The sequence below is a fragment of the Salvia hispanica genome, chromosome 2 (assembly GCF_023119035.1).
Source record: "Salvia hispanica cultivar TCC Black 2014 chromosome 2, UniMelb_Shisp_WGS_1.0, whole genome shotgun sequence".
In the NCBI taxonomy this organism is placed as follows: Eukaryota; Viridiplantae; Streptophyta; class Magnoliopsida; order Lamiales; family Lamiaceae; genus Salvia; species Salvia hispanica.
The window spans coordinates 26,735,691-26,753,563 of record NC_062966.1 but is presented as its reverse complement, the minus strand read 5'-3'; the positions used below and the strand labels follow the sequence as shown (position 1 = coordinate 26,753,563).

General features: G+C 35.9%; 2 protein-coding genes across 3 annotated transcripts; both read right to left on the bottom strand.

Annotated features, from left to right (window-relative positions):
* Window positions 1-4,285: 4,285 nt before the first annotated feature.
* LOC125206616 lies at window positions 4,286-5,727 on the bottom strand. The gene is made up of 2 exons (XM_048105857.1): window positions 4,909-5,727; window positions 4,286-4,825 (listed from the first exon to the last, which is right to left on the bottom strand). Exons 1-2 carry the CDS (start codon window positions 5,725-5,727, stop codon window positions 4,286-4,288), a joined length of 1,359 nt encoding a protein of 452 aa, XP_047961814.1.
* Window positions 5,728-7,879: 2,152 nt separating this feature from the next.
* On the bottom strand, window positions 7,880-11,498 carry LOC125204478 (O-fucosyltransferase 10-like). Of its 2 annotated transcripts, none has more exons than XM_048103141.1 (10): window positions 11,117-11,498; window positions 10,435-10,513; window positions 10,274-10,341; window positions 9,935-10,023; window positions 9,572-9,769; window positions 9,244-9,448; window positions 8,999-9,166; window positions 8,719-8,886; window positions 8,453-8,643; window positions 7,880-8,378 (listed from the first exon to the last, which is right to left on the bottom strand). In XM_048103141.1, exons 1-10 carry the CDS (start codon window positions 11,420-11,422, stop codon window positions 8,198-8,200), a joined length of 1,653 nt encoding a protein of 550 aa, XP_047959098.1. In that variant the 5' UTR covers window positions 11,423-11,498; the 3' UTR covers window positions 7,880-8,197. The 2 variants fall into 2 exon arrangements, with proteins under 2 accessions (XP_047959098.1, XP_047959099.1); XM_048103142.1 differs by lacking the exon at window positions 11,117-11,498 and adding an exon at window positions 10,703-10,939.
* Window positions 11,499-17,873: the final 6,375 nt, after the last annotated feature.

Sequence of the window (17,873 nt, the reverse complement as noted above, 5' to 3'; positions counted from 1 at the left end):
ACCCAACACAACTTTTTCTTAATCTCCATGTCGAAAAGAAATGCATCAACTACTATGAAACGGAGGAAGTAGCAATTATTTGCATACGAACGGTCAACCTTGTCACACTTCTATTTTTTAATAAAAGTAGTGCAAACTATAATACATTAACAAAAAGTAGAGCTACTCAATTATTGCAATTATACTTGTAGTTTTAAATGGAGCATTTGCTTTTCAACACAAAATTTTATATAATGTTATTTTGTGAGTTAAGTGAAGAGAATAAAATAAGAAAGAGAAAATAAATAGAGAGTGATATATTTACTTTTAGAAATGTGTCATTTAGAGTGAGACATCCTAAAATGAAAAATACGTCACTTAGGTAGAGACGAAGGGAGTATGTCAACAAATAATAATATTCTCTCCGTTGTCACACCTCTATTTTATTTGAAATAATGCAAACTACAGTATATATAAAAAATAGAGCTACTCCATTATTGCTATAATATGTAGTAACAATCATAAACAGAATATTCTCTATGTTAGAGTCAATTTTTTTATTTTAGAAAATTTAATGATAATTGAGTAATTTTTATTTTTTTTAAAAATAAAACTCACAATGTATACTCCTTTTGTCTCTTTTTAGTAGATGCATTTATTTTCGACACGGGAATATTAAGAAAAATTGTGTTAAATGAGTTAAGTAAATAAAGAATAAAGAGATCAAGAGATAATAAAGTAAGAGAGAAGAAAAGTGTTTCTTTTTTGCTAAAATAGAAAGTGACTAAATTACAGTGAGACAACCCAAAAAGGAATACGACTCAGCTATAGCGGGACCAATGGAGTACTTTATTCTCTCTTAATACTCCCTTCGTACCGAAAAATATGAGCATTTGAAATAGTGCGAAAATTATTATAAAATTGGTAAAATAAGACAGAGAGGAGAAGAGTAATTAAAGTAGTATTAGTGGATAGTTAGACTCACATTATTATAAGTGTTTAATGAGTTGTAATAGTAAGTCATAATGGTATAAGTTATAAATAAATTGATCTAGATGAGTAATGATTTGGAGATAACTTTTCATGAATGGAAATGTCCATATTTTTATGGAATTGACTAAAAGAGAAAGTGCATATATTTTTATGGGACGAATGAAGTATTATTTACTTTATTCTATCTGCTACTCCCTCCGTCCCAGCTAAGATGACACATTGCTTAGCCGGCACGGGGTTTTAGGAGTTATTGGTTAAAGTGTTTAATTGGAGAGAGAGAAGGTGGATGTAAGTATTAAAGTAGAGAGATAAAGAAAGATGGATATTTTAATAGGAGTGAGAAAAAGTAGTTGTGTATTAATTGGAGAGAGAAAGTTACCAAAAAAGGAATGTGTCATCTTAGTTGAGACAAACTAAAAAGAAAAACGTGTCATCTTAAGCGGGACGGAGGGAGTAGTATTTTATTTTCCAATTCACTTGACACGTTAAACATTTATTTCTTAAATCTCTATGACAAAACAAAAATATTGACACAATAACGAGGAACTAAGCTTTATACGGTTTAGACACCTGTTAATAAATTACTATTTTCAAGTTATAGTAACGGACTTATTCAAAATTTCCAACAGCTTAAATTATTTGAGCATATGATTCTAGATTTGTTGGAATATTTTCATGATTGTTGGAATTTTTTCATGATTTGCTGGAATTTTTCATGATTGTTGGAATTTTTGCATGATGGTTGGAATTTCTAGACATGTCTATTTAATGTCATTATAGCAATTAATATAACCTTCTAAAATAAAAAAATTTAGTTGACGAATAATTATAAAATCAATATAATACTCTCTCTGTCCCATTAAAAATGAAACGTTTTCCTTTTTTTAGCTGTCCCATTAAAAATGAAACGTTTCTTAAAATGGAAACAACTCTATCTCTACTTTTTCATCTCTCTTACTTTCCTCTCTCTTCTTTAACTCACAAAACAACACTACATAAAATCCCGTGCCGATTCTCAAATGTTGCATTTAAGTGGGACGGAGGGAATACATTTTAGTGATTCGCATCTACCAGAGTCCTCTTCATTACTACTCCCTCCGTCCAGCAATAGAAGTCCTGTTTTTCCGTTTTTGTCCATCCGGCAATAGGAGTCCCGGTTCTACTTACCATATTTGGACAATATAATTACCCTCCCCCTTCTCAATAATTAACTATATTGCCATTACAAAACAAACCCCCCCCCCCAGAATTAATTTGTCAGCCTCACTCTCTCTCATTCAAATTCACCAACCAAAACTCTCTCTCTCTCTCGGTCTCTCACTCTCATCTCTGTGGAAACCCTAAATAAGCCGCCTCCTCTTCCTCCTCATATCGCCGCCTCCTCCTCCTCTTCCCCACTCTAGCGTAAATGGATGCTTTACCGTCTGAAACCCTATCCCCCATCTATGGGTTAGATTCGGTCGATTCGATGTCCACCATAGTTCCTGACACTCCGATGGTGGAAGTCCCTCCCTGGACCGATTCTCAATCCTATATGTTCCTTGAAACCCCAGATCTGGAAGCTATGCTCGATTCGGAGCTTATCGTCCCTGATACGCCGGAGACCATGCTCGATTCAGAGCTTATTGTCCCGGATACGCCGGGATTTGAGAGTCCTGAGTCCACCGTCGTACCTGAAACTCCACGGGTGAAGAGGCGGAGGCGTCCTGTTGAGGAAGAGGAGTGGTTCAAGGAGATCCTCCTGATTCTCTTGCCCGGCATGAAAGATCTCCTCTAATATTGTGAGTTGTGTAAGAATCACCCCCTTATCTAGGGTTTGGAGATTCTGGCTTGGTCTATATTTAGGGGTTTCCATAGGCTTATTTTGTTATGTTGATTTAGCCACCCCTTTTTGGGTTAGGAGGTTTAATCTTGCCATATATGCTGAAATTAGTAATGTTTGACTGATTATATTGATGGAATCTGTTGTTGGTTGCTGGAATTTGTGCATTAGGAGGTTCTGTGGTGATTGTATTTTGTTTAAGCCACCCCCAATTTGGGTTAGGAGGCTCAATCTACTGCTATATGATGAAATTTTTGATGTTTGGCAGATTAATCCAATTGTGGTGTTTATATTATGTGTAAAAGTTACCCCCTGAGAGGCTTTTTTTGCTGCCATATGATGAAAATTTGCTGAGGTGCTTTTGTGATGGTGAATTGGTGCTATACTTGGTGGAATATGTTGTTGGTTGTTGCTGTGATGATGGGGTTTGTATGTGTTGATTATATTATGTGTAAAAGCCACCCCTTAAGTAGGTTTGGAGGTTTTTTTTGCTGCCCTATGATGAAAATTTGCTGAGGTGCTTTTGTGATGGTGAATTGGTGCTATACTTGGTGGAATATGTTGTTGGTGGTTGCTGTGATGATGGGTTTTGTATGTGTTGATTATATTATGTGTAAAAGCCACCCCTTGAGTAGGTTTGGAGGCTTTTCTTGCTGCCTATGATGAAAATTTGCTAAGGTGCTTTTGTGATGGTGATTTGGTGCTATACTTGGTGGAATATGTTGTTGGTGGTTGCTGTGATGATGGGGTTTGTATGTGTTGATTATATTATGTGTAAAAGCCACCCCTTGAGTAGGTTTGGAGGCTTTTCTTGCTGTCCTATGATGAAAATTTGCTGAGGTGCTTTTGTGATAGTGATTTGGTGCTATACTTGGTGGAATATGTTGTTGGTGGTTGCTGTGATGATGGGGTTTGTATGTGTTGATTATATTATGTGTAAAAGCCACCCCTTGAGTAGGTTTGGAGGCTTTTCTTGCTGCCCTATGATGAAAATTTGCTGAGGTGCTTTTGTGATGGTGATTTGGTGCTATACTTGGTGGAATATGTTGTTGGTGGTTGCTGTGATGATGGGGTTTGTATGTGTTGATTCTATTATGTGTAAAAGTCACCCCTTAAGTAGGTTTGGAGGTTTTTTTTGCTGCCCTATGATGAAAATTTGCTGAGGTGCTTTTGTGATGGTGAATTGGTGCTATACTTGGTGGAATATGTTGTTGGTTGTTGCTGTGATGATGGGGTTTGTATGTGGTGATTATATTATGTGTAAAAGCCACCCCTTGAGTAGGTTTGGAGGCTTTTCTTGCTGCCCTATGATGAAATTTTTCTGAGGGTCTTATATCATCATCCTGAATATGTGCATTACATTAGGTTTGCACTATGTCTATACACCAAAAAAAACAAAAACAGCAGACCCTAACCCAAAAAATAATAGGGGCTGACCAACACACCAAAAAAATCAGACTACCCTATTCCATAAACTTCACTTTGGCTTACTTAGAAGCCAAATGCATTTGACAGAGGGCCAATATCATACATTGACCCATCATTGTTCTCTGGCATTTGTAAGTAGTGTAGCACATCTCTCACAACATCCTCCTCCACTTCAAGCACATTGGGCAGTCCCACAGTTCTTTGTAGCCTATCCTTGTTGATGTGTGGAACTTTGTAGCCATTTCCACCTCTGCACAATAGGATTTCAGTGAGGCAAGCCTGCAAGCTTAGGAAAACTCTGTTGAGAGTTTGTGGTGAAAGCTCTGCAAAAGAGCTACACACATTCCCCACAAGTTCATCCACAGTCTTGCATGGTTTCTCATACTGCAGTGACTGAATTGCTCTAAAAAAGCCCAAGTCTAAGATATTAGTGTCAGGGGAATTAGCTGGTTGACAAATCAGTTGGATTTTAAATCCATCTGAATTGGCAGCAGCTTGAAAATCTGGATCCATGGCTGTTATGTGTGGGGTTGCATTATCTTGCTGAATGTAAATGTCCTTACTTGCCCAAACAGGCCACTTGGCCTTAATTGCAGGTATGATCTGGCATGAAGAACAATAACATAGCTAAATGATGATCTTTATTGAGTTTTTAAGATCTGATAGAATGGAAAAAAGTAGAATACCTTGTTGATAAGGCAGTCCCTCATCACTTCCTTTGTGACTGAATGGATTGCCTTGGTTTCCATGGTCCCTCTGGGCCTGTTCTTTGATTTCCTCTGTGCTGGCAGTACTTCAGTGAAGGGAAATATTCCCACCTTACCATCATAAGTTGCCTGCCCATCCATACCAAAATGTGGTCTACTAACAGCACACATAAACATGACTTTGGTGATGTATCTCTTGGATTTGCATGACCTATATGGCTCATCCTCATCCGGCAAGAGGTAGTACCTGTCTGATGCCTTGGTCATATAGAACCATTTTTCATCTATATGCACTACATTGTGCATGCTTTGATATTGAACTCTACCTTGAGTAATTTGTGGCTGAAGTTGACTAAGACTCCATCTAACTCTTGCTAGCTTATTGATATTGGTGAGGGAAGGTTTGATTGCATTTGTATGTGGCCTTAGTTTACCTTCCTTTACCCACTGACCTACTGTGCCCTTGCTCACATTCAATTTTGCAGCCATTTTTCGCAGTGAAGCTCTCTCAAGAACAGATAAGTGTCTAACCTTTTCTTCATCAAGTTCTAATTTGTCAGCATGATGGTAGCCTTTGATCTTTCCTTCCATGATTGCAGGTTCTCCCCGTTGCATCTGCTCCTTGGCTGCCTTCCATAGCCGATACACTGTCTTCCTACTGACTTCAAATGTCTCTGCTACCTCCATTACAGCCCCTCTTGCAAGCACTCCATCATGGCTGTGCTTGAGTAGAAACTGCACCATATTGTTCTTCATACTGCTGTTCAAGTGTTTGGTTTGCCTCTGCCCATTATCCATCCCTATGATGAATTTTTTCTGAGGGATTTAAATCTACATAAATGTTGGGAGTTTTTTTTTGGGAGATTTTTTCAGATTTGAGGTTGGTAAGAGATGTCTTAAATGATGGTAGGTGATGTATTTATAGTAGATTTGGAGGTGTACTTTTTGGAGTTCAAATTTTCCTCAAACATTTTGTAGAGGGAAATTTGAAATTTTCATTTCCCCCTTTATATTTTGAGCAAATTTGGAATTTGTATTTTGAACAGAATTGAAGTTACTGTGATGAATTAGGATTTGAAGGGATTCTGATTATGTTGAGTGTAATTTTTAAATCCATTTTTTAATTTATGTCTGTGAATAAATTGAAAACAAGACACAAAATTTGGTCATTTTTATTAATGCCATTGAAACTCCAGCACTTATTGATGCCATTGAAAATCCAGCAGTGATTCAACCAAAAAATTACGGCAGATTCTTAAATTTTGGAAATTTTTTTATGTTTTGGCAGCTTCTTAAATTTCTGCCACTTATTCAAATTTGGCAGCTTCATCTATTAGCAATAAACATGCATGGAAGAAAAAATGTTAATACAATTGTGGTGGGTCCCAAATTCTACTATCACACACCATTTATTACACACTTCAAAACTTTCTTAAAACCCGTGCCTTGGAGAAATGGGACTTCTATTGCTGGACGGAGGGAGTATTATTTATTAGAGTCTTCGTGGACTTCTTTTAATTAGGTTGTATTCACTTTGCAGGCCAGTTGTGGAATTTTTGTCACCTAAATTTGAATTACTTTATCACTCACAAGTTCACAACACATTATTTTATACGAGTCTTCGTGGACTTCTTTATTTTTTTATTTTTTGTGAAACAACAAATGCTCGAGCATCCAGCTTTGGCGAGATAAAGTCCTGTAGTTAAATGGCCCAACAAAAAAGCACAAGAAACAGCCCGGGAAAAACTAACCAAGAACCTAACCAAAAGAGCAAACACGTAAACACCAAGCCCAAAATCTAACAAGAGAAGAAATTAAAAAAAAAAAAAAAAAAAAAAAAAAAAAAAAAAAAAAAAAAAAAAAAAAAACTACTCCCTCCGCCTTAGCTAAGATGACACATTTTTTAGTCAGCACATAATTTTAGGAGTTGTTGATTAATGTGTTTAATTGGAGAAATAAAAGGTGAGTGTAAGTATTAAATGAAGAGAGAAAAAGATTTGAATATTTTAATTGAAGTAAGTAAAAGTGATTGGATGTATAAATTGAACCAAAAATAGAAATGTGTCATCATATTTGAGACAAATTAAAAAAAGAAAGTTTGTCATCTGAGCTGGGACGGAAGGAGTAACACAGAAAGCACTTAACCAACCAAAAGAGGGATCCCAAGATCAAGACACAAACCAAAATCAAGGTCAAGCACAAGAATGAGGTCAACTCTGCCATAAACGGATATGGAGAAAAATTAGTTAAAATTATGTAGTGGATGGTGGGACACGTGAATGATAAAGTAAAAGAGAAGGAGATCAAGGTTGTTATAAACTATTTCTATAGGACAGACGAAAAAAGAAATATGGCCTATTTCTATAGGACGAAAGGAGTATATCTATATTATATTACTTCATCCGTCCCACAAAGATTGTCCCACTTTGACCAGACACGGGTTTTAAGAAATGTAATGAAAAGTGAGTTGAAAAGGTTAGCGGAATGTAGGTCCTATTTTTATATATTAGTTTTATAATAAAATGTGAGTAGGAATGAGTTAGTGGAATATGGGATCCACTACCAAAAATGGTAAAAAAGTGAAATGAGACAAACTTTGTGGGACGAACCAAAATGAAAAATGGGACAATCTTTGTGGGACGGGGGGAGTATTTGTTTAATTTTTAAAATTTAAATTAATGGACTGTGTATAGCACGAGTGTTATACTACTCTCTTCGTCCCAGAATAGGAGTCCTATTTAGTTATGACACGAGTTTTAAAAAATATAATGAAAAATAAGTGGAATAAAGCAATGGAAGGAGTATATATTTAAGCAGAGCTCACACCAAATTTTATCAGAATTTAATTCTTAATCATTTGTATATATCTTTCTCCAAAATTTATCTTTGTCCTTAATATTCATTGGCCATCACTAAATGAAAATTCAAATTATAAGTTTTAGACAGCCTATTGAAACAAATAAGATTCAATTCTTTACCAGTAACAGAGCTATGGAATAAAATAAAGACGGCCTCGGCAAATAAGACTAATATGTACTCACAATCACTAGAGACATACACAAATAAATCCAACTCCACAAGCATCCTAAACAATAATAATCCAAAACCTTTGCTTTGGATCATGTCTACACCTCCTACAATTTTTCCTTCAACCTCTAACCTTAAGCATTCACTCACCCTCTGCAAGATCACTCCTCCTTTTCTTGTAAAGTCGAAGCGATGTTAGAGCGAAAGAAACATATAAAGCATCAACCTTTGTATATGCATCTCACAAGAAGAAATCTGAGTTTGTGGTAGAGTTTTGTGATTCCCATAGGCACCTGCATTCAGGCAAAGGATTTGAGTATATCGAGCCCTTTCTTGTCGACTTTTTAGCTCTTGGCACCATTATGCTCCTCCGATCACTTTCTGCTAGCATCGTATCCATTTCATCCTTGAAACCTTCCCAACTGCAAGCCAAGTATCTGTTTAGTCCATGGATTTATCATTACAATAAAAAGAGTTCTATGTGGATCAATATTACCTAGTAGTCGTGTTCTGTAATAGGACTACGAGCTTGGTCTTGTCGGGCATGATGGTCTTGGCGTGTCCGTTGTAAATGAATCTTCTTTGGCCCATCAGAAAATTAGGAAAGTTTCCACCTTGAGTGGTCACAAAAACCTCACTATACAAGCATAACATATAGTCCACAGCAGCAAGCCTCGAAGAATAGCCCTACAATACGAGGCGAATCTTTGCAATTACACTCAATCAAGCAAAGATTTTTGGAAAAAAGTTTGATGTTTTTACCTTTACTGAAGCAAGTTCATCAGCAGTAGCAAGTGACCACTTAGTCTCGAGAAGTGGAAACATCTTTCGAAGAGGCTCTAAGTATGTATCCTCCTTGTATATTCTTCCGGATGCCAGATAAATGGGAGTGTTTTTTGAAAATCCCATGCCTCTCAACATCAAACCAACCTATGCTGACAACATGGTTGTGAAGGCTTGTATCATTTAAATGTAACGATCTTTTCTACTCATTTGTCTAAGAAAGAAAAGATCAGAAACAGAATTTGGAAGCGAAACCAACCTCCACTGGTGTCATTGGGCACTTTCCATTTACGCGGTTTAGACCAGCCTCAGAAATCTGATTTTTGAGAGCGAACTTTTTCCCCCAACCCCTTTTACGCGCTGCCTCCATTTCTGATTTCTCTGTTTCTCCTTCATCGTACACACAGCATGAGAAAGCCACCATGTCCTACTTTGAAGGCCAGTTGAAGTGGTCAGGCTTAAGACATTTTTAACATAGGTTAATCCGAGTGGAAAAAAGTTTACCTCTTCAAATCGGATATGAACTGAAACGTACTTCCCTCCATAACTCATGCTCTTATTAGTCATTCGATTGGCAATCGTTTTTGCAAGATCCGTTATGGTTGATGAGAACCTCAGGGCTTTATAGTTTGCTAGACATCTTATATGCTGAATTTGTGGTGGAATGCTAGTCGACAATCTGTTAGCGAAAGGGGAGATTCGGATGACCCTTCACAAGGAGATAGCATGAGGTGAATACAAATGCAGCATAACAAAAGTTCATCCTAAGATTAAACATATTCCATATTTTTCATGCCAATTTTCGAAGGAGACAAGATTTAGTGCCATGTACCCTGTGTCTTGCAAGACGGGATAAACCTCATTCATGTAATAACGAGCAGGCGCCCAAGCTGGGACTTTAATGCTTGGGATGGCACTGATGCTAGAATTGTAGCTTTCCATTAATTCGTCTGGTAGGTTACGAACCACCATAATGTAATCTTTTAGGGAGGATATGAAATGATCCTCATCATAAATATCAGCAAACTTACTGTAAAAGTACAAAATGAGAGAGATAAATTGTACAGTCAGTACTGAGACGATGCTCATTTAGCAGCAACGTATATCACGTTGTTCTTTACATAACTCACTCAAATGTGATTTTTTCCTTTCTTTTTTTTGAAAGAAGATGTGGTGTTAAGAACATGGAAGTTACCTTGGATCTTTCCAGACTTTATGAACATCAAAGTGTGGGATCACAAGAGTAGCATTGAGCATTCTAGCAACAGCCACCGCATTGCAAATCTGTAGATGCAACAATGTAAATATGTAATAGCTAAGACTACTAACAAAAGTGACCAGCAATGCATAAAAAAAACGTCTTTCATGAGAGGCAGCGATAGGGTGTATATCAATGCAAGTTCAACAAGAATTGGTTATCTATCTATGTTCATAGTGAGGTTGGTTAGAGAATGAGCAACATTCAGGAAGCCTAATCAGTAATCAGACATAACAATCAGATTCAAGATTATGTGAATGAGCCTAATTTCCATACCGATGAGCGCTGTTGGTTAAGGCCACCATTAGCCTCTATCACCAGATAGCGCTGAATCCCAGGGGAGACTGATGGAATGAAACAGAAAAACGAGATGTCAAATAAGCGAAAAACATTAAATCCATCTCCCAATATCATTCTAGGTAGATAGAAATACATACCTGGTTGCTGATAAGCATAACCATTTTGACAAAGCTTTTGCTCTTTCAGCTTTCTTCTATACCTCCATAGATTATCCAACTGCATCAAATAAATCTCTCAATTAACTACTAACAAGATGTGCAAATCCACTTCAAGGAATTCGAATGCAACGCCTAGAAAACCGACATTTTGCTTGACGATACAGTGGTAAATCCTCAACTAAATGGCTTGAGTAACAAAGAGAAACAAAACAAAGTGGTCTATTTGACTTGTTCATTATAAAATCACCTCAACAATCCCAATAACATGCTCACAAATTCCAACTTCAAAACTTATACATGCCGCATGAACTATTGCCATTTCCCAATATGTTTCCAAATCCCCAGAATTTAGGTTGTCCACCTTAACCAAATAAGTTAAGCAAAGAAATGTTTAAAAAATTCAAACAGGGGACTCAAGAAACAATGGTAAAAAAAAATGAACAAATAAAAAAAATCAAATCTTTTCCAGCAAACCCTTGAATTGAACTCTCAAGAAACTCTCTCCTTAACTCAAATGTGCTTTACTTTATCATAAAGTGAAAAAGCAATTCCACAGTAACTATCAAAAAAAGTAGGAAAAGGAAGTTTGCACCAAACCAAGTACACACATTTAAAAATCGAATCTTGAAATTAAATCAGAGCAAGATTAACATTGAAAGACCTCAACGGCGGAGGAATTATCCGACTGAATCTCCGGCCAGAGCTTGAGGAAAAGCTCCTGGCTGCGGTAGAGTGCTCCCGGCGGCGGCGGCGGCGGAGGCTGCAGGAGGCTGAGCAGGGGGCCGGCGCAGGTGATCAGACCAGTAATGTAGAGAATTGTCAAGAAAAGAAGGTATCTTTTGTGGAATATTCCGGCGTAGAAGAAGCAGACGGGCTTTCTGTGGCGGTGCTTGCAGTGGAGGTGGAGCCTCCGCCGCCCTCTGCAGGCGGCGGCGGTGGCGGATTCGGTGGTGCACGTTAACGCCATGCAAATGTGGGATTAATCCTCTGTTTCTTGGTGGTATTTATGGGAGGGAAGAGAGCAAATGGCGCTTTCAATGTTTCAAAACTTTTCAGGAACGAAACTGTAAACAGTGAAATGAGTCAATTTCATTTTGTTAGAGATGTCGCACCACAGACCAAATTAGACCTTTAATTATTTATGGTGTTGTCACTTTATTTTATTTTTATTTCACTCTTTTTTAATAATCTTTAATTTTATATATTTATTAAAATTGTGATATACTTAAAATTTTTAAAAATTCATATGCTTTACTGTCGAGCCCACTTTTTGGCCACCTCGGGAAATTGATCTAAGCCGCGTTCCACTATTTGTTTCCGGCGTCACCTTCCGCTTTGCCATTTTTTACCGATTGGGAGATCACTATCACCGGTGCAACTTCGTAGGACTTAATAATAAGTTAATATTACTATTGTTATTGTTATTGTTATGTTGTAAATTATGTTTTCATCCTAGAATAATCACATTTCCACTTTTAAAAAGAAATAAACACTAATTAATACATTTAACCATTTTTAATTTCTCTTCATCTACATTTGTTCTCTTTCCATTAATATAGTCAAAATACTTTTATCTATTTATTTAATACTTTAAGCTAGTGTCCTATTTTAATGTTTATAGCATCCTAATCTAAAATCAAGACTAAATCTCCACCCTTGGATTTTAAAATGAGTGGATGAGATTAAAGCTCACAAATCTCAATAAATAGTAGACAAAATATCAACAAAAGGGTAATATCGTCATTATGTTATCATATGATAATTTTCGTGAGTGATTTTTTATATCAACATAGTGTATTACAAATATCAACAATATGACATTAGAATATCAATACAAGGACAATAAAATATCAACACATTTTTATTGAGATTGGACATGCATAATATTGAGATTTTTTGTTGCATTTGTTGATAAAAGCTGCTTATCAACATGTACGAAAATTAAAATATAATTTATCAAATTTCATCACCCGAACATCGTCGGAACATATGCAATTGAGATCTCGTTGGAATCCTTATAAATTATCTTTAATTTGATATATTTTTTGCGAAAAAATAATTTAAATTGAGAGAGTTACGTAAATTTAAAGATTTGAGATGATTTTAAGGAGAGAGAAAGTAGTTAGTTATAATTACTACATATAAGATTTGAAATTAATACCCTTTTAATTTAATTAATAATTATTTAAATTTAAAATATATTACACTTAGCATTATATCAACCACAAGATCTTCTAATCTAATGGTTAAAAATTGATCTCAATTTTGGATTGCTAATTAGTTAGCAATTGATCACCTCCCTTTTAAGCTAATCTCTTAGAATTCCGTGTCATGGCCAAGTATGACAATTACTATAGCACCAAGGGGATAATTAAGAAAATGTTAATATACTAGTACTTAATTATCATAGTAATAAATAAGTATAATTATATTAGTAATAATTTATTCTTTTATTATTATTATTATTATTATTATTATGTATATGAATTCATAGCTTATAAAGAAATTATAATATAATCATTTCAATCATGAATCTTATTAATAATAATAATAATAACAATAATAATAATAATAATAATAATAATAATAATAATAATAATAATAATAATAATAATAATAATGACTATTATTTGTGCCAAATTGATAATTTAATTAAATGTAATTTTTTTACTATAAGTACAGACTCGTAACTAACTTTTCTTAATATTTTCAAACATAAAAGAAGTAACTTATCAGGAATTATATTATGAGGAATCATAATTCACACCAATATTACCTTTCTGACAAACAATAATATCTAATTAACATTTAATAAAATTACATTGATATAATGCAAATTAAGTAATTATTGTTCACAAATTCATTGGTTGGAGGCCGACTTACCAAGTTAGGATTATTGCGTTAACTTGATACGAAAAATGCATTTTATTATGAGAATTAATGAGACTTTGACTTGTTACATTTACGATAAAATTAATTGTACTCGATAAGAACAAAATTCTCGTTAAATTACCTTCGTCAGCATAATAGACAAAAATGAATTTCGGTGAACATGTGCTCAAAAGAATCTATTTTTAAATGTATATATAAATTAATAGTTGTACGAGAACCGTTTAAACTTAGATAAGTATACTAATTACAACCACAATAATTTATCACGTTTAAATATAATAGTATAAACTTTCAGAAAGCGACTAATCATATATTTTAGTGTCATTTTTTGTTACTGTTTTGTGATGAAGATTTAATTGAGTTTTAGTCTAGTTGGCAGAGATAATACGTAACATGACTTTGACAAAACAATATTTATCAATAAATGTAGAGTCATAGTCATTATTTCTCCTTATTTTTAATAAATGTAAATTTTTTTCACTAGTACAATTTTGGCTGTGTATGTTTGTCGTCGTCGAATAAAGAGAAATATCTATGGAATATTATGCACTTACCACGAATTACCAGTAAAAGAAACAAAAAGTCAATGTCAATGTATTTAACTATTTTAATTTTTTTAGTTTACTTATTACTCTTGACGTTTATTAAGGAAGATGTAGTGGGTGATATTTTTCCAATATAAAAATTATAATCTCCAAAATTAAATTAACATAGTGATTTTTTACATATTTAATGACAAAAAGAAAAAATAACACAAAAGGAAAACAACAAAAAAATAAAAAGATAATTACTACATTCTTATATTTCTAGTACAATCTTATATTACTACTACATTCTAGTTTCAATATAAAAAGGCATAATCTATTTTACATATTTCATATATTGGGATAAAGGATTTCAGTGTTACTTTCGTACTCTTTTCGTTCCATAGTAACAGAGTCATCATTTTTGCTGTTTTAGTATGTTTCATAGTAATAGAGTCATTTCTCTTTTTTAGTAAAAGTCAAACACATTTTTCCACACCTACTTTACTCTCTCTTACTTTTTTCTCTCTTCATCTCTCTATCTTTTTCATTTTTCACTTTATTCTCCCTTTACTTAACTCACTTAACACAATTTTTCTTAATCTCCGTGCCGAAAAGAAACGTCTCCATTACTATGGAACGGAGGTAGTATATAGTAGTGTAGGAGAGCGATCAATTGCTAACTCATTATTTAATTGTTAACTACAACTAATTTAAGACCATAAGATTTTAGAAATCTTGTGGTCTACATATGCAAGTGAGATCCCGTTAAAATCCTTATGAAATTATCTTTAATTTGATACTCCATCCGTTCTGCGGTAGTTGAGTCATTTTGTCATTTCGGTACGTTCCACAGTAGTTGAGTCATTTCCTTTTATAACAAAAGTCAATACATTTCTTATATCTTACTTTACTCTCTCTTAATTTATTCTTTCTTTATTTCTCTAGCTTTTTCACTTTTTACTTTATTCTTCCTTTATTTAACCCACTTAACACAAATTTTCTTAAATTTCGTGCCGAAAAGAAACGCCTCTACTTCCACAGAACGGAGGGAGTATATTTTGTGTGAAAAAATAATTTAAATCGAGAAAGTTATATGCGTTTTAAACTTATGTTATGTGATATTTTTCAAAAGTTAATTACAACTAATTTGTTGTAAATTGACCTTAATACCCTTATTGACGTTTTTTTTATCTTATTGACATTTCGGGATTGATGATCTAGGTACTTAATTTGAATATCTAATAACTATTATTTAATTGTAGTTAGCGATTAAGTATGAAGTTAGCAATATAACAATTCCCTGATAGTGTATATATATCTAAAAATAGAGTCTATTACCAAAAAGTAGAACTTTAGTATAGTATATATTTTATGTCTGAGTGCTAATTTACTCCAGTTATTCTTGTGTTTTTAAATTACGGTGGATTACAGTTTACTGATTGATTTAAATATGGATGCGATAGTAAACTATGTAAGAGAATAATTGACACCTTGACGTAATAGAATCAATATTTAAGGCTATAATATATTGAGGGTTTTTTTATCTTAAATGCTTTTGGGAGTTGTGTGCTAGACAGACATGTCGATTGTACCGAGTAACTCTCGGTTTAGGTGATTCAATATAAGGTGTAGACTAGAGTAGTGAGCGTGTAATAAAGTACTCTAATTAAGGAGTATGTAATATTATTAAGTTTATGGCCATCCGCAATGTTATCTCTTATCCGTCTTTTAACCGTATCATCTCTTAACTATTCATGAGCCCCACTATACTTTTCAACTCATCTCTTAACTAAGAGCACTCCCAATGGTCTCCCTTACTTCTCCCTTATTTCTCCCTAACTCCTGCCACATCAGCACCAAAATTTATCCCCAGTTTTTAGCCAACTTTTAGCCAACTGCTCCAATGATTTCTCCCTTATTTCTCCCTAACTCAACATTTCATTTTTACATCATCATTTTTAATATTATTTAATTTTCCCTACAAATGTGTTTAATAAATAGATTTATAAATGAACAATTCGTCGTTGTATTAATCATTGGAAAATATAATACAACGAGAAAAAAAAAACTACAAATAAAAAACCATAAAAAACAAGGATTTAAAAAACTAAGAGGGAGGAGCGTCCGGCGAGAGGCCCATCTTGATCTTCATATTTTGGATGGTCGACCAGAGGGACTGCTTCTCTTCTGGGGTTCCGCCGCCGGTGAAGTACAGCGTGTAAAACTGCGCCAGAGTGGCGGCATTGGAAGAGAACGTGGCTTGTTGTAAGAACGGGGATTCCGACTGGGCATCTGACGATGTGCCCTTCCCCTTCCGCCTCCCCTTCGCCTTCTTCGCTCCCACAGGGCGCTCGTGCGGACCATCCTCAGACAAGTCGATGGGGATCGCGCTGCCCTCACTCTCCGCACCGCTAAGTCGCGAGCGCACCGATTTCCCATGCAGCACGCTGTGCATCCCCGTCCGGAATTTGGGGAGATCCTTCAGCGTCTCATAGATGTTCCAATACTTGAAGCCCTTCGTCAAGTACTTGCCACTATACCTCTGCATGGCCTCATCTCGGACCATGTGCTCGTTCTGGCCACTCGTCATGTTCGTCATCAAGTTAGAGTATATACCGTTGAAGTGGCCGCAGTCCCTCATGAGGCGCTCCCAATGCCGGCGGATCGACTCGCTGCCATGGTCCTTCATCGAGGCAGTCTTGTTGGTCTTGTACTTCTCCGCAACCCGCTCCTAGAAAATGAGCTCAGTCTGGTAGTTGCCGTGCGTTCCGAGTCTTGCGTCGTGTCCGCCCAGCAGCTTGGCTATAAGCTCGGACTCGCCAGAGTGTAAGTAGTCCTTGCCCGCTTCGGCTTCTCATCGGAAGCCGTATCGTCGCAGCCGTCGACTCCGGCGACGGCGCCTTCCCCTTCCTGCTCCTGGAAGGCGGGTCGGCGGGCGTTTCTTCCACCTCGTAGTCGTCCGTGCTGAGTGTCGGATCCGTTGTGTACGTCGCGGCCTGAGATCCTTCGTCGTCTGGAGTGGCTCCAGGGGTGTCGAACAACGATGTGACTATCTGGGGGCGATACACATCGTCGGTTGGAGAGAGAGCATGCTGAGGGCAGACTGGAAGTACGGAGAAAGTCTGCGCACCGGAGGAGTCTGCAATGGAGACGGACCCGCATATGGATATTGGCCGGGAGGAGAACCCATCGACAACAACGAGGCCATCCACTGCTGATTTGCTTCATCAGTGGGGTTGGGATTTTGGGAACTCGACTCTTTGCCTTTACCTTTTCGAGATTTTTTCCTATTTGAACTCATAATTTTGAAGATTGAATATAGAAGATTAAGAAAATGAGATTGAAAATTGAGAAAATGAAGATTGTGTGTGATGAATGGAGGAGGAGGAGGAATTATATATAGGGGAAAAAATAGCCGTTGGGTATTAAAAAAAAAAAAAAAAAAAAAAAAAAAAAAAAAAAAAAAAACGCCGAAAAACGCCGAACGCGCCTACAGTGGCCGGCGTTCACTCGGCGTTAATTCGGCGTTTTTTCGGGGGCCGGCGTTAATTCGGTAGAATTAACGCCGGAAAAACGCCGACTTCACCCCATTGGCGGCGATTTCTCGGCGAAATTCGGCGATAAAACGCCGGATTTAACGCCGCCGGCCATTGGGAGTGCTCTAAGAGGCAGCACCTGCAACCCTCCATCTCTTAACCATCTCTTAACTATTCATTCAATTTCATTTTTTATTTTTAATTCCAACAAATTCAATTAATAAAAACACACTTCATTAAAATAAAATAAATATTACAACTTAAAAGCCTAAAAAATAGAAAAAAATACATAATTTAAAATCCTAAAAAATAAAAAAAAAGTACATAATTTAAAATCCTAAAAAATAAAAAAACTACTCCGCCGCGCGAATCATCATCCCCCGAAGTCGGCGGTACAACTATACCAAGTTGAGCTCTCATATACTCAATTCTCGGCCATACAGCTGCAACTTAGCCAGGATTC